The sequence below is a fragment of the Mustela nivalis genome (genome assembly GCF_964662115.1).
Source record: "Mustela nivalis genome assembly, chromosome: 6".
NCBI classification, from domain to species: Eukaryota; Metazoa; Chordata; class Mammalia; order Carnivora; family Mustelidae; genus Mustela; species Mustela nivalis.
This window is the reverse complement of record NC_139025.1, coordinates 92,878,462-92,905,255: the sequence shown is the minus strand read 5'-3', so window position 1 is coordinate 92,905,255 and position 26,794 is coordinate 92,878,462. Positions and strand designations below refer to the sequence as shown.

At 38.2% G+C, this 26,794-nt stretch overlaps 1 protein-coding gene across 5 annotated transcripts in view; it reads left to right on the top strand.

The window, feature by feature from the left end:
- The window catches only part of SLC12A6 (solute carrier family 12 member 6), a 93,354-nt gene that overhangs the window by 11,418 nt on the left and 55,142 nt on the right, over positions 1-26,794 (top strand). The window contains exons 1-2 of one of the 5 annotated variants that reach the window (XM_082736742.1): positions 8,979-9,069; positions 10,811-10,844. The exons of 3 other annotated variants lie outside the window; for them this stretch is intronic. Coding sequence is in view for 1 of the 2 variants with exons in the window: in XM_082736741.1 (XP_082592867.1) it covers positions 8,946-9,069 (124 nt within the window). In the remaining variant the exon portion in view is untranslated. Of the gene's footprint in view, positions 1-8,694; positions 9,070-10,810; positions 10,845-26,794 lie in introns of those variants that run through there. One more of the 5 variants, XM_082736741.1, reaches the window with a different exon arrangement.

Below are 26,794 nucleotides of genomic sequence, written 5' to 3'. Positions count from 1 at the left end.
CCATCCCAGGACCCCGAGATCATGACCTGAGCCGAAGGCAGCGGCTTAACCCACTGAGCCACCCAGGCGCTCCCCCATTTTGATATTTTAAACCACTATTTATTGTCCTGTGTCTGAAGGAGAAAAAGGATTTGCCAATATGCTAAATAAAACAAATATATGTACATTTTCTGCTTAAGAATGAGAGTCAGTATACTTTTATAGCTATAGCTCTAAATTTAAGTAATGCATTGCTTATTCTCTGCTAGTAAAATGTTTACAACATTCTGTAACACCACCATTTGGGGTGTAGTATGTAAATGGCGCTGGTCCATGAGCTGTTTACTTAACCTGTCTGTGAGGAGGTAAGTTCAGAAATTGAAAGTTTTTAAAAACTTGCATAGCAGTTTAATTGAGCGATTTTATGTCAAATCTGATAATAAAAATTAGAACTTGTGTTTTGTATATTCTCTATTTTTCCTAGTATTTCACATGAATTGTGAATGTAAAGAAAAATAATCCTTTACCAGAGATAATTTGCAAGCACTGTTGTTTTGAGTGTTTGCCTAACCTTCTGAAAGATGCCAAAGGAGGTATTGTTTCCCTACCAGTGGCCCTTTGAAGCCTGAGTAACTGAATGGGGGTCTGGGAGTGGGTTGGTCCTTAAGAATCTTCCTTAAGAATCCCTGTTCTAAAATTTTTTTTTTTTTTTAAGATTTTAAAATTTATTTGACAAGAGAGAGACCACAAATAGGCAGAGAGGCAAGCAGAGAGAGAAAGAGAAAGAGAGAGGGAAGAGGAAGCAGGCTCCCTGACCAGCAGAGAACCCGATCCGGGACTTGATCCCAGGACCCTGAGATCATGACCTGACCTGAGCTGAAGGCAGAGGCCTAACCCACTGAGCCACCCAGGGAGCCCCAAGAATCCCTGTTCTAATACATGATCTCTTTCCTCTCTTAATATTTGAAGATAAGAAATTAAAAATTTTTGGAAATTATATACTTTTTTAAAAGTTACATAATTCAGACATTTTATTTTCTTTTATTTATTTATTTTTTTTGACAGAGAGAGATCACAAGTAGGCAGAGAGGCAGGCAGAGAGAGAGAGGAGGAAGCAGGCTCCCTGTGGAGCAGAGAGCCTGATGCGGGACTCGATCCCAGGACCCTGAGATCATGACCTGAGCCGAAGGCAGTGGCTTAACCCACTGAGCCACCCAGGCACCCCTATAATTCAGACATTTTAAAGAAATACTGTAATTCAGTTCTTTTTCCTGTCAAACAAGATCTCTTAAGATGAATTATTACAGATTTATTGTTAGAATTATAGAATAAAAAGTGTGAAGGATTTACAGCTGAGAATAAAACAAAACTTTTGTTACTCAAAGTTTATCATAAATTTACCTTGATCAAGAAGACTAAAGCGTAGGGGCGCCTGGGTGGCTCAGTGGGTTAAGCCGCTGCCTTCGGCTCAGGTCATGATCCCAGGGTCCTGGGATCGAGCCCCACATCGGGCTCTCTGCTCAGCGGGGAGCCTGCCTCCTCCTCTCTCTCTGCCTGCCTCTCTGCCTACTTATAATCTCTATCTGTCAAATAAATAAATAAAATCTTTAAAAAAAAAAAAAGAAGACTAAAGCATAATGTAGTTTTCTACTTATATTTAGTTGCTGGCTGGCAGTTACAGTGATTCAATGAGAATGTCTATCCTAAATATTTTGAAGTAATAACTTGCTACATTAGAAGCAACTGCTTGGAGAAAAAAAACAAAAAACAAAAAACAAAGAAAACAACTGCTTGGAAGTAGATTATACTTTCTTTACTATTTCTTATAAAAATACTACTTGTAATAAACCAACTTCTCTTTTTTCCCTTTTTAAAAAATTTTTAAATTTTTTGATAAACATATAATGTATTTTTATCCCCAGGGGTACAGGTCTGTGAATCACCAGGCTTACACATTTCACAGCACTCACCATAGTACATAGCACACACCCTCCCCAATGTCCATATACCCACCACCCTTGCCTGTCCCCCATCCCCCCAGCAACCCTCAGTCTGTTTTCTGAGATTGAGTCTTTTATGGTTTGTCTCCCTCCCGATCCCATCTTCTTTCATTACAAACCAAATACTCTTAAGCACAAAACTATTAATTGGCTATAATTTTATTTTATTTTTTAAAGATTTTATTTATTTATTTGACAGAGATCACAAGTAGGCAGAGAGGCAGGCAGAGAGAGAGAGAGAGGAGGAAGTAGGCTCACCCTGAGATCATGACCGGAGCCAAAGGCAGAGGCGTTAGCCCACTGAGCCACCCAGGCGCCCCTACTTGGCTATAATTTTAAAGGTTCTCTCAAGTGCGGCTGGATCTTAATAGTGGATAAAGTACTCTGAGTAGTATCTTCAAACTCCGGTTTAGGAGAGATTCCTAAGATTTGGATCTGTTTCCAAATCAGAATCCATTGTTCTTTGCACACTGCTCCCACCAAATTTATTTGTGTGTGTGTGTGTGTGTGTGTGTGTGAGAAACAGAATTCTTTTTTTTTTTTTTTAAGATTTTATTTATTTATTTGACAGAGAGATCACAAGGAGGCAGAGAAGCAGGTAGAGAGAGAGGAGGAAGCAGGCTCCCTGCTGAGCAGAGCCTGATGGTGCAGGGCTTGATTGCGGGACCCTGAGATCATTACCTGAGCCAAAGGCAGAGGCTTAACCCACTGAGCCACCCAGGCACCCCGAGAGACTGAATTCTATGAAAAGGTGTAGACAGATAAGATGAGTTAAGTCTACGTTGTGTGTATGTCATGGAAGCAAGTCTGGTCTATTTTATACTTTTCCAGCTTTTTATTAGCATGCTGATACCATTGATCAAGATCTGGTTGCATTTTTAATTAAAAATAAAAGAATACTATTTAATGTGTTACTAAATACTTAACATTATATCTACAAGATGCTCTCAGGAATGAGTAGAATGACATTTGGTAAAAACTAATGTGTTCAAAATGTATGTGGCTCTTTAATTCCAGGGATTTGCTTACTGCTCACTTACAGAAGTTTTTTTGCATCGTGGATCCATTTTTAGCATGGATTACTAAATTCTTAAGAATCACTTCAGCTGGGTGCCTGGGTGGCTCAGTTGGTTAAGCATCTGCTTTCGGTTCAGGTCATGATCCTGGGGTCTGCAATCGAACCTCATATTGGGCTCCCTGCTCAGCAGGGAGTCTGTTTCTCCCTCCACCCTTTCCCTTGCTCTTGGTCCATCTCTCTCATTCTCTCTCTCTCTCTCAAATAAATAAATAAAATCCTTTAAAAAAAAAAGAATCACTTCAGAACATATGTGGTTCTGGATTATTTGTGTATGCCTTTGTACAATACAGTTCTCAGGTTCTGAGAACAAAAAGGAAATACATATATGATTAGCTCTAAAACTGAGTGATGTAGTATAACAATATAGTACAACCTGAAAGAGAATTCTTACGTTGAAAATTTCCCACCGACTTTTCCTTGTTTAGGTCTTTTCAATACATCTAATTTGTCTTTGTTTTTTAAATAAATGGGTTGAATAAAACAAAATGCTAGTTGTCATGGGTTGTTAGCTGTGATTAAAAAGAGGCAATTGGGTTGTGTAGTTGGTAAACTGTACTTTTACAGTATTACCCATAGTAGATCCATTCTTCTAAAGAATGGGCAGGTACGCTTTTTTAGGAAAACAGGCCTAATGTAGTCAGAAAGTTTTACTGAAACTGATTAGAAACATAAATACAATATGTATAATATTTGACCTAACGTACAAAGCACTATGAGAGTAATGCCATTATAAATGCCCTTTTTGCCCTAGCCTCCCCTATGTCTTACTACTTAAAAATGCCATCGTTTTTTTTTATTTTTATTTTTTTTAAAGATTTTATTTCCTTACTTGACAGAGAGAGAGAGCCAGAGAGAGAACACAAGCAAGGGGAATGGGAGAGGGAGAAGCAAGCTCCCTGCTGAGCAGGGATCTGGATGCTGGACTCTGTCCCAGGACCTGAGGATCATGACCTGAGCCTAAGGCAGACGTTTAATGACTGAGCTACCCAGGCGGCCCACCCTAGTTTTTTTTTTTTTTTTTATGTAAAACTGTGAATATTTAAAATCTGTATGATGACTCTGATTTCAAACAGCATTCAGCACTATAAAATCAAAGTACAGGACTAGCATTTATGTAACTGCCTAAATTTTATGTGAAATGGAATTTGACCCATAAGTGATTATGCTTCGATCTAGAGATCTTTATAGAGTTTGTTGAACTTCTGTTCACTGTATTTTTTCCAACATTTTATTATGAAAATTTTCAATTATATAGAAAGTTGAAAGATTCTTTTTTTTTTTTTTTAAAGATTTTATTTATTTATTTGACAGAGAGAAATCACAAGTAGATAGAGAAGCAGGCAGAGAAAGAGAGGGGGAAGCAGGCTCCCTGCTGAGCAGAGAGCCTGATGTGGGACTCGATCCCAGGACCCTGAGATCATGACCTGAGCCGAAGGCAGCGGCTTAACCCACTGAGCCACCCAGGCGCCCCAAAAGTTGAAAGATTCTTATAGTGAACATCTGTACATCCACAAGTCAGAGTCTATTACTAACATTTTTACGTACTTTTCATATTATGTATCTGTTCATCTATCTTATTATTTGCATTTCAAGGTAAATTGCAGATATCAGTTCACCTCCCCCAGATAATTCAAAATGCATATTATTAATTAGAATTCAGTATTTGTAGCTTTTTTCTTTTGGGATTTTATTTATTTATTTGACAGCAAGAGAACACAGCCAGGATTAGGGGCAGAGGGAGAGAAGAGAAGCAGGCTCCCCACTGAGCAGGGAGCCTGACTTGGGGCTTGATCCTGGGACCTCAGTCCTAGGACCTTGAGATCGTGATCTGAGCCAAAGGCAGATGCTTAACCAACCGACTGAACCACTCAGGTACCCCTGCAGCTTTTTTTTTTTTTCCTTTTTTAAGCAAAGTTTTCATATAATGAATTACACTAATTTTAAGTGAACATCAATTAAATTTTGATGGATGCATATGCCTATGGAATAAACTCTAACAAGATATAGAATATTACTTTCACATTGGGAATTTTTGTCACACTCCCATATACCCAGAGGCAACCATTGTCCTAGTTTTTTTGCACCATAGATTAGTTTTGCCTGTTCTAAAACCTCATATAATGGATTCATATATTGTGCCCTCTTTTAAGGCATTTATTTATTTATTTGGCAGAGATCACAAGTAGGCAGAGAAACAGGAAGAGAGAGAGGGGGAAGGAAGCAGGCTCCCTGCTGAGCAGAGAGCCTGAGACGTGGGACTCCAACCCAGGACCCTGAGATCATGACCTGAGCTCAAGGCAGAGGCTTAACCCACTGAGCCACCCAGGCGCCCCACCCCCCCCTTTTTTAAAGATTTTATTTTTTTATTTGGCAGAGAGATAGCACAAGTAGGCAGAACAGCAGGCACAGGGAGAGGGAGAAGCAGGCTCTCCGCTAAACAGTAAGCCTGATGGGGGCTCCATCCCAGGCCCCTCGTATTGTGACCTGAGCGGCAAGCAGCTGCTTAACTGACTGAGCCACGCAGGCACCCCTCTTTATGGCTTCTTTTACTTACTATAATGTTTTTGAGACTCATCCATATTGTTACATGTATCACTGAGCCATTTTTTATAGCAGAATACTAATCTTTTGTGTGAATATATCATACTTTGTTTATCCATTCTTCTGTGGGTATATATCTTGTTTGTTTCCAGTTTGGTGTTATTGTTAATTATACTGCAATGAATATTCTCAGACAAGTCCTTTTGTGGGAATATGTTTTCATTTTGCGGAAATAAATACCCAGGAGTGCAATTGCTGGGTTATAGGGGACAATGCTAGATCTTTTAACAAAATGAGTGAACCAATTTACACCCAGTAACAATGTATAAAAAAGCACCCTTTGTTTCACATTCTCACCAGATTTGGTGTTTTTAGACTTACTAATTTTAGCCGTCATAGTGGGTATGCAGTGGTACCTCATTTTGGTAGTGGGTTTTTGTTTTTTTTTTTTTTTGCAATTTTATTTATTCTTCAAGTAATCTACACCAAATATAGGGCTCCAGCTTAAAACACCAAGATCACGAATCCCATGCTCTACCAACTGAGCCAGCCAGGTACCCCCATTGTGATAGTTTACTGTACTTTAAATAGCTATTTCTAATTTTTAAAAAAGATTTATTAGAGAGAGTGTGTACACTCTAGGGAAGGGGGAAGCAAGGGAAGAGGGAGAGAAACCCAAGCAGACACCACATTGAGCACGTTGTTTGGAGGAGTAAGAGGGAACTCGATCTCAGGATTCTGAGATCAGACCTGAGCTGATACCAAGAGTTGGATGCTTGCCACCCAGGCATTCCTAAATACCTATTTCTTACATCCTACCATCTCTATCTAATCACTCCACACACAGCACTCCCCTCAGCTTTACCAGTTCTCCTCCAAATTTTTTCTGTATTACTTTAACTTTGCTCTCAATTTTTTATGCTCCTGCACTTTTATCTACAGTCCACTCTACAAGAGAACTATTTTTAAATTGCTGAGCACTATGGTATCAAAGCATTAAGTTGGTAAATAAATACTCCTGTCACAGATTAACAGGAATGTGTTATCTTCCTATTTCTTTAGTTTGAGGATTTTTTTTTTAAAGATTTTATTTATTTATTTGACAGAGAGAGATCACAGTAGACAGAGAGGCAGGCAGAGAGAGAGAGAGGGAAGCAGGCTCCCTGCTGAGCAGAGATCATGACCTGAGCCAAAGGCAGCCCAGGCGCCCCTGAGGATTTTTTTTTAAAGGGAGAAGCAACAGGGTAACATTTGACATATGCTCATATGCACGAGCTGTATGCAGATTATAAAAGTCATTGTTGGTGTTCAACTGTAGATGATTAGCCATAGATCAGGTCTCTTTATTAAGTAAATATGAAAGGCAAGATCCCATTGGAAATATCCAGTGGTAGTGAAATATTAAAGAATTTGGAACTGAAAGTATGATATTGAAATCTTTGACAATTTAATAGATAAGTTACTTTGAAAAAATTAGTAGAGTAGCTACCTGAGTTGTTATATATGGAAAAATCACGAAGGGTGCACTACAACTGACTTGGGTTTCTCTCAAAGATAAAATACTTACAGGGACACCTGGGTGGCTCAGTGGGTTAAAGCCTCTGCCTCCGGCTCGGGTCATGATCCCAGGGTCCTGGGATCGAGCCCCACATCGGGCTCTCTGCTCCGCGGAGAGCCTGCTTCCTCCTCTCTCTCTCTTTGCCTGCCTCTCTGCCTCCTTGTGATCTGTCAAATAAATAAATTTAAAAATCTTTAAAAAAAAAAAAAAAGATAAAATACTTACAAAGATTTCTTAGGTTATGAACTTTTCTCTTTCCCAAATCCTAGTAATTTGCAACTTTGGCTGTTGTTAAAACCATCTAAGAGGTAGGGGAGCTTTTAAAAGTCTTATTGCCTAGGTTTTACTCCAGAGCAGTTAAATCAGAGTATCAGGGATAGGACCCAGACCTCAGTAGTTCTCAAATCTCCTCAGTTGATTCCAGTGTGCAGCCCAGATTACAAATCAGTGCTATACAGGAATCCATGAAATAAAAGTTGGGGGGTGTATATGAGTTTTCTTTGTATGAAACTTATATGCCACGTACTAACAAGGGTACTTCAGGTTTTTAGGTTGGGCTTCGCTGTTTATAAACTCTGTGACTTTGAGCAAGTTTCTTAGCCTAATGTTTCTGTGCTGATTAAATGAAATCATAATGGAAAGTTTCTAGTGCAGTTCAGAGTACAAAGTCGGTCTTCAACAGCTATTGGCTTTCTTTTCTTTTAGAAATAGTGTAGGAATAAATGAGGATTGTAAACTATCATTCCTTTTCTGTTAAATTTAGTGCAGTCTTACAAGTCAGGTGTTACCAGCAACAAAGCCCTTATATTACATCATCAACATGGAAGTTAACACAGGGCTCAATTTACTGAACTCCCTTATCTAAGTTCAGAGATACTCTATAGTTAAAGTTATCAACTGAGCACTTGATACAGTTATCTGATATAACACACCAAGAATTAAATATGTTAAATGTGTTGAAGGAACTGTACACCTCTTAATTAGAGGGATTTCCTTGAATTTCTTTTATTTTAAATACTATGTTTGTTCTCCCGGTACATTGAAAAAGTCTGAACTATTCTCTTTAAAAACGTTTTGCTCTTTTAAAACGAAGTTGGACTTTTGGGAATATTAATGTCCCTTCTTGGATATCGTGGTATACACTGCAGTGTCTAGAACTATGCCTTGTATAAAATATGTAGACATTCACTGAATGCTTGTGGAATTAGTGTTCTCATCTGAACACTAAGAAATTACTATTTTTCAATATGCTTTAAAATAAAGCAACAACAGAAGCTTATATATAATTTGTTTCATTTTCTAAATTGATGTAGTGCCAGTTTTTCTTTAAAAGGAAAGTTTGTATAATGAACTGTTCCTTAATCTTTCTTGGGTGAAATATGAGGGCAGAGGCTGAGATCATGAGGAGCACTTAGGTTTGGAAATAACTTGAGTTAAGGAAATGCGTGGGTGAGTGCACAGTGGGCGGCAGTTCATGAATTCTGCCCACTCTCAGCTTTTGGCAGCTCTGGGAACGCTGCCTAAACAGTTCTTGGGATTCTTGAGCTTAACAACCATAAGTAAGGGGTGGAGTGCTTAATCCTTTGAGTGAATGATAAACACCGTGGAAGGCGTGTCTTTCAGCGTTCCACTCCCTTGGGGCTGTAGGTCACGTGATGAGAAAGTACTTCCCTATTCCGAGTCCCGGTCTCCCGTAGGCAGTGATTAGAGTTGGGAAGGGGCACGGTAAGAGGTAGGCAGGGAAAGTAGACTGGAAGGAAGTTCACAGCAAGAATTCCTAACTGTAACAATGCCGCACTTTACGGTGACAAAGGTAGAGGACCCAGAGGAGGGGGCAGCAGCTTCGGTCCCCAAAGAGAGAGAGTCCAGCCTAGCAGAAATAAAAACCCTGATTCAGCATTCGGATGAACTAGGTGAGTACTCGGTTTAGGAGCTTTTGGAACCAATGGGGTCTTTGTGAAAAAAGTGGTAACTAAAATATTAAGGAGAGAAAGTATTGTGGTAAAGTCTTTCTCAATCAACTGTTTTTACTCTCTTGTATATCTGATAACTTCTTTCTTTTCACATTCTGGTTGGTTTTCCCCACAATGAGTTCTGTGTTCATTACCTACAGGTGAAATTGAATCAGTGGCAATGTAAGAAAAGACTTCTAAAGCAAAAAGAAAGCCACAGTAGAAGTCAATTTATGCGGAATTTAAGTTGCACCTTTTGCTCGGACAGTTTAAATTTTATCTGGAAAAGTACATAAAGGGGAAGAGTATATGGTTCAGTAGTTTTGTGCAGTGGACTCTGCACTTGTGACTTTTAAGGTTATTCAGTATTTTGCCTCAGTTTACCAGTTAAACATTAATTCAGTAGCAAATGATCTAAGAGCTCTTTAATGAAAGAAGTACAATATGATCATTATGCTGACTATCCTAGCATTAGGTTTAGTAAGTTTGATGAATGTGATTATCCCTATTATTTTCTCTAAGCCGTAACAGTTAGACTTGCTGGGGGAATTGTGGTTTTGAATTTTTAAACATGCAGTTATAGCGCTGATACTGCATTAAATACAGGTGTAGTTTGAAGCCTTTTATTTTTTAAAATTATATGTTTCAAAAATTGTCAAAAAAATTTCTCTTGTCTCTGAGTAAAGGTTAAGAGAATAATCTCTCAGAATTCCTTTAATTCCATGAATCTAACTTTTCTTTATAGCAAGTAACACATAATTCCTTTCTGTTAACTGCTATTTACTGTCTCGTCTCTTTATGAATTTTTAGAATCTCTAACTTAACAGACAAGGACTATTTAAAAATGCCTTTTTTTTTCCTTCTAGTGAGAGAATTTACCAGGGGGAGATATGATTTTTTTTTTTTTAAGATTTTATGTATATATCTGACAAACAGAGATCACAAGTAGACAGAGAGGCAGATGGGGCGGGTCAGTGGTGGCGGGGGCGGGGGGGGGGGAGCTCCCCGCTGAGCGGAGAGACCCATGCAGCGCTCAGTCCCAGGACCCTGAGATCGTGGCCTGAGCCAAAGGTAGAGGATTAACCCACTGAGCAACCCAGCTGCCCCTGAGAGTTAGGATTTTATGGAAAATCTTCGCCAGGTTATTTTCATTTTGCTGTATAGTCAAGGGTGATAAGTTGAAGTGTTTAGCCTACTTTGAGCTTGAACCCGATTCTCCCCTTTAGTGCAAAGAAGTTAAGGTTTTCTTTTCCTGATTGTGTGTGTTTTAAGTTAAAATTTCTTAGTTGCTTATGTTTGCTGCCTTTAGATTTTAATCCCTTTAGGCTTTTGGCTTTGCTATTGTCTTAATTTCACAAAATGCAAAGAAGCAAAGTCTATCTGTATCTCATTTCACTTCTCATTGGTTTTTATTTCCTTTCTTCACCATCTCTACTCTTTTATTATTTCATCTTTACTGGTCCCATCATGTTTGGTGAAATCTGCTTTACTTAAATTAAAATAGTGTTGAAGTCATTTAATCCATTAGCAACTACCTAGAGAAGTTGTAAAACATTTTTGATAGTAGCCAACTTTGTAATAAGTGACATGCTAGGCTTAATTTATGTTCTTCCGTAGTTATTGCTTTGGGCAAAGAAGAAGTGACAGATATAATCTAACTTGAATTTAATAAGGCTTTTTATTTTGGCGTTTTCCATGACAGCCTGAAAGTGTCCACTTGAATGAACTGTTGTTTGGTAAGTGAACAACTGATGGGAATATATTATCTAAATTGTATTTTCTTTATTGTAGGGCCAAATTAGGGAAACATATGGGGAAAACTTAATTAAACTTAGTTAAAAGGTTTTTTGTTTGTTTTTTAGGATTATGACATTTTTGACTATAGATGGTGTTTTGAGAGCAGTTGTTTTAGCCCCCTGTTTTTCTGAGTTAAAAATCTAAATTGTTGGGGCACCTGGGTGGCTCAGTGGGTTAAGCCGCTGCCTTCAGCTCGGGTCATGATCTCAGGGTCCTGCAATCGAGCCCCACATCGGGCTCTCTGCTCAGCGGGAAGCCTGCTTCCCTCTCTCTCTCTCTGCCTGCCTCTCCATCTACTTGTGATATCTCTCTGTCACATAAATAAATAAAATCTTAAAAAAAAAATCTAAATTGTTCATCGTTTTATGACAAGCACTTCTAACACTAGCCAGTTTTGTAACCAGTTACTCTTTTCCTTCTTTTTCTGTCTGTATCTGTGAAGAGAGAAAAATACATACTGTCATATAAATGCAACATATTTAGAAAGCAAAATCCTTCTTTAAAATGTTTTTTAAAGATTTTATTTATTTGACAAGAGAGATACAGCAAGAGAGGGAACACAAGCAGGGGGAGTGGGAGAGGGAGAAGCAGACTGCCCTCTGAGCAGGGAGCCCAATGCGGGACTCGATCCCAGAATCCTGGGATCATGACCTGAGCTGAAGGCAAACTCAACCAACTGAGCCACCCAGGCGCCCTTAAAATATGTTTTTTCAAAGGTGAGATTTATTTGAACAAGACAGGCAATTTGAGATAAAGTAGAAATATGAATATAGACATAATCTAATTTTAAGAAGTACCTTGATCCCTGCCATGCTAGCTCCTAGAATACCGATCTTTTAAAACCCTGCTTAATTAGTTTTGAAGGGAAAAACGGAAACTCAGACTTCCTAACATCTTTCTTTTTTAACTTCATTTGAGAGAGAGTGTGCACACAAGCAGGGGTAGAGTGCAGAGGGAGAGTGCAGAGGGAGAAGCAGACTCCCCACTGAACAGGAAGCGCCTGGGATCATAACCTGAGCTAAAGTAGATGCATAAGCGACTGAGCCATCCAGGCACCCCTCCTAACATCGTTCTTGATTGACTGTTTTCCATCTTCCCTGTTCAGTTTAGGTGCCCCCGTCCTATGTTTTCCCAGCAGCCTGTCCATAAAAGTCCTATGAAACACATCTATATTGCATTATGTGTTATACTTGTCTCTCTTCCCCCAGCTGACTAGTCCTTGAGGTCGTAGAGACCTTGTCATATCATTGTGTATCTCCAAAATCAGTGAAATGCACATAAGAGGCTATTTCAGTAAATAGGACTTTTTCTCTGCCTTTTAAATTCACTAAACACATGTTCAGTGCAAATATCATGCCAAGTGTTGTACTTTTTTCTGAAGGCTACAAGGCACAGAAGTGTAAGTTTCCCACCAAAGGCAGCAGAATGGCTTTGGAGCCAAGGACCTGGCTTTGAATCCCAGTCCTACTAATTATTACTAATTAAGAGTAGTGATAATTTGTATTAATTATTACTTGAGTGACTTTGAGCAAGTTAAGTTCTCTAACCTTACTTTACTCTTTGATAAAAGGAATAACAGTACCTACTTTACATGGTAGTTGTGAATTACATGGGAAAAATGAATATAAAGCACTTAACACATGTGTGACACAGCATCCTAAAAATAAGAGCTGCCTTTTACTTATTGTGACTAGTGGTTTAATAAAAACAAAAAGAAACAGCTTTGGGTAACAGGTGATGGAGAGAATAATAATATTGCCTAGAGGGGACTCTAGACAGGTACCTCAGATGTTGGGATACAACTGATTTTTGAATCAGTCTAGAAAAGATTACAAGTAATATTAAAACAATAGAAGGGATGAGAAGAAGGTACAGCGCAGGTGGGAAATTAAAAAAGTTTAAGTTAGCATATTAGATGTGTGAAGGGAGCCAAGAGATGAAGCTACTTAAGGAAGAATTATCAATTTCATCTTCTCCTTACTCTATGGGATAGTGAATGTTAATGCCTTTTTAGAGATAAAGAAACCAAGGCTGTGTTCAGTAAGTACTTGCCTCTGGCTACATGGTGAGTAGTAGCAGAGCCGGTGTTCAGACTTATAAATTTTATGTGCTTCCCATCACACCATGATGCCAATCATAGTTTTTTAAGAGTAAATTATTTTATATCTTGATGCTCATGTATCCACAGGATTTGGTGTGTTACCAAATCTGTGATAGTTTTTATAGGAACAGTGCAACTGAATGTTATTGTTTATTACATTTACTTAATCAGGTATAAATGTTTCATTCTTTTCACTTATTTAAGTATTTACTGAGTTTGTTGAAGTATTTCTTTGAAATAATTATTCCAGATCTTCTCCCTAGCTCCTTAGATCTTCTTATAGTGTCCATGGATTAAGCAGATTTCCCTTGCTGGATTTACCGTGATACAGATAGCAGACTGGAAGATTTCCTCTTCCTTTGAAATAGGACTCTAAGGATAGTTTCAGAATCAGATTTGTAACAGTAGAGAAAGGAACCTGTGTTGGTATTGAACAGCATCTCCAGACATTAACTGTCAAGTAATCCAAATGGATTGAAAGAGAGACTTTGTGTTAAATAGAGTTTAAATTTTGTTAAGAATCCACAAGCTGTTAGACTGCTATTCTGCTTATTACCCATGAAAGTTTATGTTCTAAAGAAGGTGATGTGACTTCTTTCTTTTACTGACTAACAGTGAAATAGGTTGAAGTAGACAAAGAATTTCTTTGTCTTTTCAGGGAGCACTTCGCTAGCTCAGCTGGTAGAGCACAAGATTCCTGGTTGCAGGGTTGTGAGTTCAAGCCACATAGTGGGTGTGGAGTCTACTTAAAATAAAAAATGAAAATTAAAAAATTATATGTATATATACATTCTGTGGTAAAGATGTAAGAGTGTGTGTGTGTGTGTGTGTGTGTGCGCGCATGTATGCGCGCGCCCCTTTAACTTTTCAGTGGGGTTTTACCAACCCAACTAAGAAAATATCAGATTTGCTGTTTTAAAATAGGAGGGTCGGGGCGCCTGGGTGGCTCAGGGGGTTAAAGCCTCTGCCTTCTGCTCAGGTCATGATCTCAGGTCCTGCATCGGGCTCTCTGCTCAGCGGGGAGCCTGCTTCCTCCTCTCTCTCTCTGCCTGCCTCTCTGCCTACTTGTGATCTCTGTCTGTCAAATAAATAAATTTAAACATCTTTTAAAAAATTAAAATATGAGGGTCAGGAGTTTTCCTTAAATATGACTCAGTGAGACGTGTTTTTCTGCCTTCCTTCTGAGCCCCTAAGATTCCATCATTGTCAGAAAGAACAACTTCCTGAATTTCAATACTCTTAAAAGAGTTTTTTTAAGAATCTTTCCCCAGTTTTCCTTGCTTCATGTCCATCCCTCTGTGTACCACCTACTACTTTTGCCCCAAAGGGTATACACCAGATTGGAATTCATTTAATGGTATAAAGATAAAATTTCTTCAAAATATATATACATGCATACTGCTTAATATTCTTATATTCTATACTCAAAGCAACATTTAGTTTAGGGTTATAAAAATATTAAGTGTAGTTGTAGCATATTGTAAAATCCAGTTTCACATTTCAGATTGAATTTAGACATTTGGCATAGGTTACAAAATAGATTGTAAGCTGGTAAATTTAAAGAATTTAGCATGTATTAGTTTGCCACGTTGAAAAAGGGAATGACTTTACATTACAAAATGTCTTCAACATTATGGTACTCCTGGTACCTGGAGTGTACCAGGCATGTTACAAATACTGGCTTATTTAATCCTCACAACGATCAGGACAGGTAACTATTATCCCCAATGTAACAATGAGGAAAATTAGGTGCCAAGAAGTCAGATAGGCTGTCATAAGTGATAGACATGGAATTCAGACGAGGATCTCTGTGACTTGAAGGCCTTTTTTCTTTTCACTACACCACACTGTCCCTCTACTTTAAATAGTCACATAATTATTTATTGCTCTGTTGTCTCAGTAGTTACTAATTCTTCTTAGGTTCTGTTTCTTTTGTCTCTGTGTATTTCTCAAAATTAATTGAAGGTTAATTGCTGCTTCTGCCTTTTCATGTGTTAGATTTTTTTTTTTTTTTCAGATTTGGTGTAGAATATTTCCACATGTAGAATACTCTTTCAAATGATGCTGAAAATTGAGAAATCTGAACAAGCAATGAAACTAGTTTACTCTGACAATCCTTTACTAGCCCTCTGCTTCTGAAATTTCTGGGGAGATGTATACTTATCAGTGAGATAGGAATAGAGGCTTCATTAAAGACTATGTGTTAATGATGGGCATATGGAGTAAGTGAAATAATTTTAATATAACTTTTAAGACTATATATACTACTGAATGTATCAAAGAGGAGTTTATTTTTAGTGTATTAGAAAAAACTATATTTCTTTTCATGGATCTTAGAATGAGCTATGTAAAAAGACAAGTCTGTTTAAAGAAAAATGCTAATATAGATAGAGCAAAGACATGGTAAAGGTTGACTGTGGCTGCATAAATAGTGGAAATGATTTTGATCCATTCCATACCTTCACATAATAAATTATATTTCCTTTCCTTTCCTGTGGGTTCCTTCCACTACATGGAGCCTTTGGTGACAGGAGATTTCGATGGTTTTATTAAGAATGGTGAACCTGTAGTAAGAGTCCTTTCCAAAAGCTGTCTTTATCTTTCCCCCGTCACATCACCTTTGTTCATATTTTTTTCATCTGAACTCTTTTTTCTCTTCTGCCTACTTTCTGTGTACCACAAATAAATGTACAGACTCAAATCATCTGAAGACCAAGATGACTTGCCTGATCCTCTACCCCCACTTTGATTATTGCATCAATCCATATCCATCAGCACATATACTTGGTAGTATGGCCTGAACTTGGAATGGCTTTGTAATTATTTTCATATCTCTTCAACCATATTGTGAATTATATGAGGGCTAGGGATAGTATGTTAATATTTTTTGAAAATTATCTATTTTTATTTTATTATGGAAAATTTCAAACTCACAAAAGCTCAATGACTTTCTATTCATACCTCTTACCTGTTGGTGTTTTTCTTTATCTTTACATGTTCTTTATATTTAGGGATATGAGCTCTTTGTGATTTAAATTGCAAATATTTTTCCCTACCAATATTTCTTTTAAAGTTTTATTAAAGTAGGGGGGTAGGGAGAGGGTGGTGGGATTATGGACATTGGGGAAAGTATGTGCTATGAAGTGTGTAAACCTGGCGATTCACAGACCCTGGGGCTAATAATACATTATATGTTAATAATATGTTAATAAAAAATTAAAAATAAAGTTTTATAGAAGTATAGCTGATATAAAATAGATTGCACATATTTAAAGTATACATTTTGATGAGTTTGACATCTGTATATACCCCTGAAACAGTTATCATAATCAAGATAATGAACGTTTCCATTGTCTCCAAAAGTTTCCATGTACCCTTTTATAACCCACTCACCTAATTCCTTGGTCTCCAGGCAACCACTGATCTGCTTTCTGTAACTAAACATGAGTTTGCATTTCCTAGAATTCTATATGAATGGAATAATAGAGAATGTACTCTCCTTTGTCTGACTTCCTTTATGTAACATAGTTATGTTATGATTCATTCCTCCATCTAGTCAATATCCTTTAAGTCCAAGTAACATTTAGATCTTCCTTCTCTCTCAGAGCTTAGCATTAAGGGCAATAGTTGAAAATGATAGAACCCACAGATATTTGGACTTAACAGAGGCTTTTTAATTTTTTGACCTATTTGCCAGGATTTGAGTGTTTTTAGTATTAGTCTGTAAACAAAATGTACTTTTCAGAGGAGGTTTTGGGAAGGTGAAATCCCACCATCCCTCTGTTCCTGATTCCAACCTGCCTTATGTGACCTTTATTCCACATAATTATTCCTTATTCCAGCCTTATGTGAGCCAGATGGCCCCTGGATCCAGTGACCAGTTAGGTGCAAGTGAGCCCTGGGCTCTGTGGGTGATCTGTTAGTGAGAGATGGCACAGGACTTGTTCCTCAGGGGCTGGACAAGAGCCTTGGATGAGGATAACAATGGCAGATCCAGGAAAGAGCTTGGCTTGGTATAGATCCATGGACTCTTGGAGGAGAGAAGAAAGGAAAAGAGCCAGGGGACTGATAGCTCTTTTTCTGAGGCTGGGAGATGTAATGTGACCTGAACACTGGGAGGCTTCCTCGTGGGCCTGTATAAGGCTTGCCCACTGGACTGCCCACCTACGGGCATTACGCCTGCTTTGTCTCTTCATTCTCTGGAGACTGCTCCCAGTCACTTGTGGTCCTTTGTCAATGAAACCTAAGCCCCTCTGAGATAATAAAGGAGAAGAGCCCATGTCGGGAAGCCAGGCAACCAGAAAGAGAAAGATCACTTAGAATAAACAGTGTGGTAGAGTAGCTAAATAGAAATGCTGAAGGAGACAGTAACTTGAATATGAAAATAATAAATAACAGAAGTATTTAAGGAAGTTCAAGTGAAGTGCAAAAAAAGTTTATAGAGCAAAAAAATGTAATTTCCCAGCTAAATACTTAATACTGACTTCCAATCCATGTATAAACACTTTTTTATTTTTTATTTTTATTTTTTATAAAAACTTTAAAAAAATATATACTATCTCCATTAAAATGTTAGCACTATAAGGGCAGGAACTTTTTCTTCCATATACACTGCCAATCTTTTGTCAACACCCAATGCCTAGAACACTTTCTTGGCACATAATAAGCATGCAATGCATAGTAATTGAATAAAGGAATGAATATGTGATCATTTATTGGCCTTGCAGACCTAGTGGAAGAAATATTTCAAAGCACAGAGCCAAAATTACAAAGAAATTGAAAAAAAGAGACTGGGAGTGTAGATTCAGGGCACCCAATGTGGCTAATACAAGTTCCAGAAAAAGAAACAAATGTAAAAGAAGCAATAATTAAATGAATAGAAAAAATTACTGAGGTAAAGACTTCAGTGTGCAGAAAGAAGTTCCAGGGAAGATCAGTGATGAAAAACTCAAACTTAGGCTTATTCTGGTATTTTTAAACTGTAAGGATTCATCTGGGAGGTGTCCAGATAAAACAGGATATTATCTACAAAGTGTCAGACTGATATCATAATTCTAATCCATGGCACTGGAAATTGGGAGACAGTGGAAGAGTATCCACAGATTACCAAGAGAAAAAGACTGTTAATAACAAATCCTTATTTGTAGTGAAGATATCTCCACAAGTGAGATGCATGTTACATAGAGAATATGTCTACTTAACCCCTTAAATATTCTGAGAATATTTATAAGATAATAACAATAAGAAGAAGAAAGGTTTTTCACCAAATAAATGGGGTAGAAGAGAGATCACAGCGGGGAAAGAAATAGAAATAGTAGGAAATGACAGACTCTCCTGGGAATGTGTTGTGTAAATGTTAACCAAAGGGACATAGTTCAGGGAACAATTCAATAGTAATAGTGATGTAGAAGGAAAACCTCAAAATTATGGGAGGAAAAAGAGGGAAAACTTTTCAAATGGAGATGAGAGAAAAAAAGGTTCCAGTAAGCACATATAAAGTTGTTCAAAATCATTAGTCATCAGGGAAATGGACATTAAAACCTCAGTGAGATACCACTTCACATCCATGAGGATGGCTCTAATAAAAAGATGGACAGTTACAAGTGTTTGACAAGGATGTGGAAAAACTGAAGCACTCATATTTATGGTGGGAACATAAATGGTGTGACCACTTGAGAAAATAGATTGCCAGCTCCTCAAAAAGTTAGAAATAGACTTACCATATGGCACAGTGATTCTGTTCCTAGATACATACCCAAAAGAAATGAGAATATATGTCCACACAAAAACTTGTATGGGAATGTTCATAGTAGCATTATTTACAGTAGCCAAAAACAGAGAAATAACCCAAATGTCCACTAATTGATGAATATATAAATGAAATATGTTATATCCACATAATGGAATATTATTTGGCAATAAAACCAGGTGAAATACTGGGGTGCCTGGGTAGCTCAGTGGGCTAAGCCTCTGCCTTTGGCTCAGATTATGATCTCAGGGTCCTGGGATCAAGCCTTGCATTAGGATCTCTGTTCTGCAGGGAGCCTGCTTTTCCCCCCCACCCCTGCCTGCCTCTCTGCTGACTTGTGATCTCTCTCTCTTTCTCTCTGTGAAATAAATAAATAAAAATCTTAAAAAAAAAATAAATAAAAATAAAAATCAGGTGAAATACTGATATATCCTACAATATGAATGAATCTTGAAAATGTTATATGAAGTGAAAGAAGCCAGTCACAAAAGAAATTATTATACAATTCCATTTATATGAGATGTCCAGAATAAGCAAATTTAGAAAAAGGAAAGTAGGTTAGTGGTGGCTTTGGACTGGGTAAGGTGGGGGAGTGAGATGGAGATTGACTGCTAATGGATATGGTGACCAAAATGTAAAATTAGATCGTGATGGCAGTTGCACAACAATGCAAATATATTAAATATTGAACTGAACACTTAACGGGTGAATTATGTAGTATGTAAATCCTATCTTAATAAATTTTTTAAAAGATTTTATTTTTTTGACAGAGAGAGAGAGAGAGAGGGAACACAAGCAGGGGGAGTGGGAGAGGGAAAACAGGCTTTTCGCAGAGCAGGGAACCTGATGCAGGGCTCAGTACCAGGACCCTGGGACCATGACTGGGGCTCGATCCCTGAGACCGTGACCTGAGCCAAAGGCAGAGACTCAATCCACTGAGCCACCCAGGTGCCCCTATGTCATTTCTTTATACAAATCTGAATTCCAAACCAAAAAAAAAGTGGTCTTCTAAGAACACTTCTTTTGCTTGGCACACTCTGCTAGACAGCACTGGTTTCCTCAAGGGTCTCTATTAATTTAATGTGTACACTTGACATATGCATCAGAATTTGAAGGATATTTTTGATGAGCACTCAGCATTGGTGACAGATCTGCCTATATGTGACCTAGTGTCTCCTTCCACTTCTGTCTAGAGCCCATTGTCTCCCAGTGCCATCAGTTTGTCATCTGGCCACATCAGGCAACATCAGGCTGTCCCCGTCCCTGCACTACAATGGGTTTCTGCTGCAAGAGTCAGGATTGAGTGGCCTAGATAAAGACTCATGACTAGTCCTGGGTTCTTGGTCTGCTCCAGCTTCAGCTACTTGCCTGCTGGCTGCTATTGTCTTGCCACCTTTTCTTCACGACAAATCTGATGGATCAGAAGGAAGATTGCTAAATGAATTCTCATCATTTTTTTCAGGATTTGTGTATAGTGTTCTCTGATCTGATGACTCTTGACTCTGATCTCTTGACTCTGCATTTTTACTACTTTCTGCCTTTACTACTCTTCTTACCCTTTTAGTGTCTGGTTTTATCGGGGAAATTTGACATGACAGCAGTACTGTCATAGTTCTTTCAATGATTTTTTTTCTGTTTCCTTCTGTGTTTGCACTTTGTTCTACTCACTATTATTTCCAGGACCTGATCTCGGTTCCTCTCTCTTTACATTGACTTCTAGGAAAGTTTTTCCTTTTATCTTAAATTTTGTGTTTTGATGATTTTTATTTCCATTATTAACTTTTTATTGAAACTAGTCCTGAATTTCTATCTCTGGGTATTTTTCTTTGAAATTAGTTCATCATCCATCAATTAACAAGCATACACTGAGTATTTTATATCATGTACAAGCTACTGCTATGTTGCAAAGAGCTATGATTGTCACAGCAACACTAAGACAAAGTTCTGGCCCTCAAAGCACTTAAAATGGCAGATAGGACCTTGACCCTGCCCACCCCACCACCCATGGGTTGACTTACTGGGCTTCCTCTTATTCTCTTTTCTTTCTTTCTTTTTTTTTTTTTTTTAAAGATGTTATCTGTTCATTTTTCAGAGAGAGAAAGAATGCACAAACAAGCAGGAGGAGTGGGAGACGGAGGAGGAGAAGCAGGCTTCCTTCTGAGCAGGGAGCCTGATATGGTACTTGATCCCAGGACCCCAGGACCATGACCTGAGTCAAAGGCAGAGGCTTTAACCACTGAGCCACCCAGGCGCCCCTCATTCTCTTGTCTTTAAACAAATTTTTTTTTGTTTACTTTTTCGTATATTTCTCAATCTTGGCAGCTGTGTTGCTTGGGTAGGGACACGGGGGTGGTTATCTCACAGCTATGAAAATTGGTGCCACCAAAAATTCATTTCCAACTTCAACTGTACTGTTAACACTATTCAGAAATCCTTCTGAGTCATCCCAGTTAGCCTCCTTTCAGCTTCTCATAAAACTTAAAGTGTTTGTTAAGCCCCCAGTCCCTCCATTCGCTTATATTCAGCACATGACTGAAGTTACACTTCTCAGAGTAAACTTCAATTTCAAAACGCCTCTTCCCAGCACCCATATTGACACCTGTCCTTTACCTTCATCCTTCTTAGGTAACACACCTGTACACCTGTGCTCTAGAGCTTTTCTTGCCCGCCTCTTCTGTATTGGCTCTTTCCCTTCACTGTAGTAAAACACTCCCCCATCCCTTTCTTTGCCCCTCTTTCCCTCTCTTGCACCACTTGTTGACTGTTTAGTCTTCAAAATATTTCTCAAATCTGTCCTCTTCTCCCCATCCTCACTGCTACTACATTAGTTCAGGATAGTTTATTGTTACTTCTTGTCTAGCCTCCTAAAGCCACCCTTATAGTAGCACCTAGAGGAATTTTTCTCAAATATAAATCTCATCCTTTTACTCCCCCATTTAAAATACTGTATTGTCTCCCCTTTGCTTGCAAAATAAAATTGATTCTGCTTAGCAGGTCATACATGTCCATTCATGATCTAGAACATTCCAACTTAACAGTCTCCTTAAGGGGTGCCTGGGTGGCTCAGTTGCTAAGCATCTGCCTTTGGCTCAGGTTATGATCCCAGGGTCCTGGGATCGAGCCCCACATCAGGCTCCCTGCTTAGCGGGAAGCCTGCTTTTCGATCTCCCACTGCCCCTGCTTGTATTCCCTCTCTCGCTCTCTCTGTCAAATAAATAAAATATTAAAAAAAAAAAAGAACAGTCTCCTTAAGACTAAGTTGAAACTTAACTTCTTCCTTGATGGCTTCTCCATTACATTCTTCAGGGAATGTAATGTATTTTACACACTCCCGTATCTCTTCATCTATACCTCTACTGTATAGTGCTCTAATCACCATGATGTAATTGTTTTACCCATATGTGCTATAAGTCCCCAAGAATAGGTACTGTGTTCTGTTCTTTGTGTATCCCCAAGTGCCTAGCATATAGGATTGACACATACAGGTGCTTATAAATATTCTCTGAAATAATATGCTGATTAATGAAAAGATAATACAAGGCAGTATATGCCCAACAATTCAGAAGAAGGTTAAAGCTGATAGAAAATTAAACCTCGGGGCGCCTGGGTGGCTCAGTGGTTTAGGCCTCTGCCTTCGGCTCGGGTCATGATCTCGGGGTCCTGGGATCGAGCCCCGCATTGGGTTCTCTGCTCAGCGGAGGGCCTGCTTCCCCCTCTCTCTCTGCCTGTCTCTCTGCCTACTTGTGATCTCTATCAAATAAATGAATAAAAATCTTTAAAAAAAAAAAAAAAAGAAAGAAAATTAAACCTCACGGTAGGCCCAAAAAAAGAAGTAATTGAGTTGGCCCTTTGGTTTTTTTAAGGTTTTATTTATTTATTTGACAGAGAGAGATCACAAGTAGGCAGAGAGGCAGGCAGAGAGAGAGGAGGAAGGAGGCACCCTGCTGAGCAGAGAGCCTGATGTGGGACTCGATCCCAGGACCCTGAGATCATGACCTGAGCTGAAGGCAGCGGCTTAACCCACTGAGCCACCCAGGCGCCCCATGAGTTGGCCCTTTAAAGGATATATAACTCAGGTAAGTAGAAAGAAAGAAAAGGAAATTTTCAATGAAAAATTGACGTAATCAAAGATACATGGGTCTGTGGCATGCCTGGGTGGCTCAGCTGGTTAGGCGTCCCACTCTTGATCTCAGCTCAGGTCTTTATCTCAGGGTCATGAGTTCAAGCCCCAGCAAATGATAAGTTAGAGAGAAATAAGCTAGTGCTACATTATAAAAGAACTTGAAAGACAGGATGAGGTTTTTGGAGTTAATCCTGTAAGCCAAGGGATCCAAACAAGTAAACCAGTGTCTGCCATAGGTGTTTAATCCCTTAGCTTCTGCTACCACCAGTATCCCCATGCCCCACCTGGGAATTCACAGTAGGAATGGAGGTGGAACCTACAAGAACAGTCGTTTCCTTTTCTTAGAGGTTCTTAGAGGGACTTGAACCGGTACCCACATATGATGCCTGGATATAAGTAAGTGAGAATGATCATATCTTCACAAAGTTGTTGGGAACTCCTGGCATTGTCATTAGGAGTCTTTTGAAAGTGTTTTGTTTTTTAAACAATGAAGCAACCTAATAAAGACAGAATTTAGTATTATTAATATGAAGGGAAATAAAGGATTGTTTGAAGTTGGGAGAATTGGTGACAGGGAGAATAATTGAGCTATTTCAGTGGTCCAGGCTGGAAAGGACAAGTATCTAAACGCTGGCAGTGCAGTAGAAAAGAAGAGATGGGTATAGAAGCCACAATTGACTGGATTTCATGAATGAGGGAAGGGAAAGAATCAAAAATTGGAAACACATATGCTGACTGGTTCTTATTAAGCATTTTTTTTTATCACTGACAAATTCTTTGTTCCTATCAATTTAAGTATATGTTATATATTAGGTACAATGTAGTTGTATGTGTTATACTATAGACCAATATATAATATTACATTATATATCATTATATATTGGTTGTAATATATACCAGGTATTATATAAAGGTGTATCATTAGATGTAGTAATTCCTATTGTATCTCTCGAATTTCTCCATTAGCTATGTCCTGACTGTAAATCCCTCTGTTTAGAATGTCTCCCCTTCTCCATTTCTCTTACCCTTCTTCTTTTTTTTTTTTTAAGATTTTATTTATTTATTTATTTGACAGCACAAGTCAGCAGAGAGGCAGGCAGAGAGAGACGAGGAAGCAGGCTCCCTGCTAAGCAGAGAGCCCAATGCGGGGCTCAATCCCAGGACCCTGGGATCATGACCTGAGCCGAAGGCAGAGGCTTTAACCCACTGAGCCACCCAGGCGACCCACCCTTCTTCTTTTTGATAAACTAACCATCCTTCAAGATTTGGCTTAGTTATTCCTTGATACCATTCCTGACTGCTTTATTTTATTTTCTTTCCTTTTTGATTCTCACAATATTTGTACCTATACTGTAACAATTATTTTTATTGTTTCATAATTGTATAATTCCTCTCCAAACTTCTTGAGAAGAAAGGGTAACTCTTTCAGTATCTGCAGTGCCTAGCACAGTACCTGACACATGGTAGGCATTCAGAGTATCAGATGAATTAATAATAATCCTACAGACCATATTAGAGATGGTTGTTAGCACATGGATCCATTACAGCGGTCTAATAATGATTATGCCTGCCTGTGTCTAATAATTCTGGCATTCATTTCATTTTGCATATTGCACTTGTTTCCTGGCCTGAAACACTGCTTTTGTTTTTAGACTTCCATGTAGAGAATTTCAGTTGTTTTCCATCTACTTTAGACTCTGAGACTTTTGCTAATATGACCCTAGTGTTCTAAGCAAACCATTCCGGACCTGTGCCATGTTTATTCTGCTCCTGTGATTTTGAGTTCTCTCTGATTTTTAAGGTTTTTAAAAGTTCCTTCTTAAAGCGCGTATGCCTCTATCCATGTTGCTCCTCTCCTTTGGACCCTTAACAGCACTAAAGGCAGAACCACAGGTTATTGGCTCTATCACCTTGGGCAAATCCTTTCAGCTTCCTCTGAGCTAGTTTCTTCTGGAACATAGGAAAATTTCCTCCTCACAGGTTTGCTGTGCAGATTTGGTATGATGATAGTAGGACATGTGCTCTAAATTGAAGTTATTTAGAGACTGCCTTTATGATCTTTCTATTTTTATGTATCATCTTTGTATTTAAATTTTTTTTCTTAAATTGAATCACTGGAAGGAGCTTTATCACTAAATGAAATACCAGCGTGCTTGCCACTCCATAAATAGAGAATAAACTAAAAATAGATGTAATATAAATGGTATTAATCTTGCTAGATACTGTTGCCAAGCAGAGGCTTTTAGCCTGTTAAAAAAAGATCAAGGGGAGGCAGTGCATCTTACTGGGATAAGTGGTGTGGGGTTTTTTTGTTCTTTTTTTTTTAAGATTTTATTTATTTATTTGTCAAAGAGAGAGAGCAAAAGCAGGGGAGCAGCAGACAGAGAGAGAAGTAGTGTTCTCTGAACAAGGATCCCAATGTAGGATTCAATCCCAGGACCCTGGTATAATGACCAGAGCTGAGGGCTGACACTTAACTGACTAAGCCACCCAGGCATCCCATAAGTGGTGTTTTTACTGATCACTGTTAATTCCAAACATTATTTTCTTGATTTGTAATTTAATTATTTTATAAATATCTTGTAATTTCCCAATTTATTTTCCTGGATAATGGAGAGTTAATTATATTACTAATATTCATTCTTTTTTTTTCTAATATTCATCCTTATACCTTATACCTACTTTTTATGACCAGCGTAATGTAATAGAAAATCAGAATTCAGGTTCAAGCCAGTCTTTGAAATTTACTGACAGTATATCCTGGCCAAACCATTGAACCTAACTTAGCTTTAGCTTCTTTATAAGGGTCCTACCTATATCACAGAGTTATCATGGGAATCAAATGAAGTATGTGAATGCCATTATTACTACCATTATTATTACTGGCTCTTCAACTAATTTGTGAGTCTTGTTAAAATTATTATTCATTTGAAAAAAAATTATTATTCATTTGAGAGAGAGAGAGAGAGAGAGCACAATCAGTAGGAGAGGCAGAGGGAGAGGGAGAAGCAGACTCCCAGACTCCTTGCTGAGCCAGGAGCTCGACATGGGGCTTGATGTGGGGCTGGATCCCAGGACCTGGAGATCATAACCTGAGCTGAAGGCAGATACTCAACCATCTGAGCCACCCATGCACCCCTAGTTTGTGAGCTTCTTAATGTCAGGAAATACCTTATTCTCATTCTTTTATTTTTTGCAGTATCCAACACAGCTTTTGGTGTATTTAAAACTTACTGAATTAAGTTCTTGTTTATCTGAATAGGAGTCATTAATAAACTTGTGTTGGGAATATAATACAGACACTCCTGGACAATTACTATTGTAATTATTTTATCAGAAAGTCCCAAATCATATGTTATTGCATATTTAGTCCAAACTATCAATGTATCAAATTTCAAAATAAGATGGGTGACTTAAAGTATTAGTGTCACGTGACTGTGCAGTTTTAATCAATGTGTATACCAATCCAAAGATTCATCCAAATTACTTCTATACTCCCATATTACTTCTTAAGTACTGTTGTACTTCAAAATGTTTAAAGTTCTAAAAAAAAATCTCTTGCTACCTAAATTCTAATTTAATCATTATTATTTGCAACACTAAGTTTTTATTATTTTTCTTAAGGGTCATTCCATGGGTCATCTCAGTTTTCTTAACAGTTACCTTTTACTGAGTATCTACCATATATAATCCTCACAATAATTTTCTGTGGTGTAGTATTACTCTTGTTGCATTGATAGTAAATAAGGCTAAGAAATATTAAAACATTTTTGCAGAGTTACACAAATAGCATATATAAAGCTAGGATCTCAGCTGAGCTTCATCTGCTTCCAGATCCTGTGTTCTCTTTTCATTGTGCCTCACATTTGCTCCAGGACGGCTGCACAGCTGTCACAGTGTGACCCTCTCCCCACTC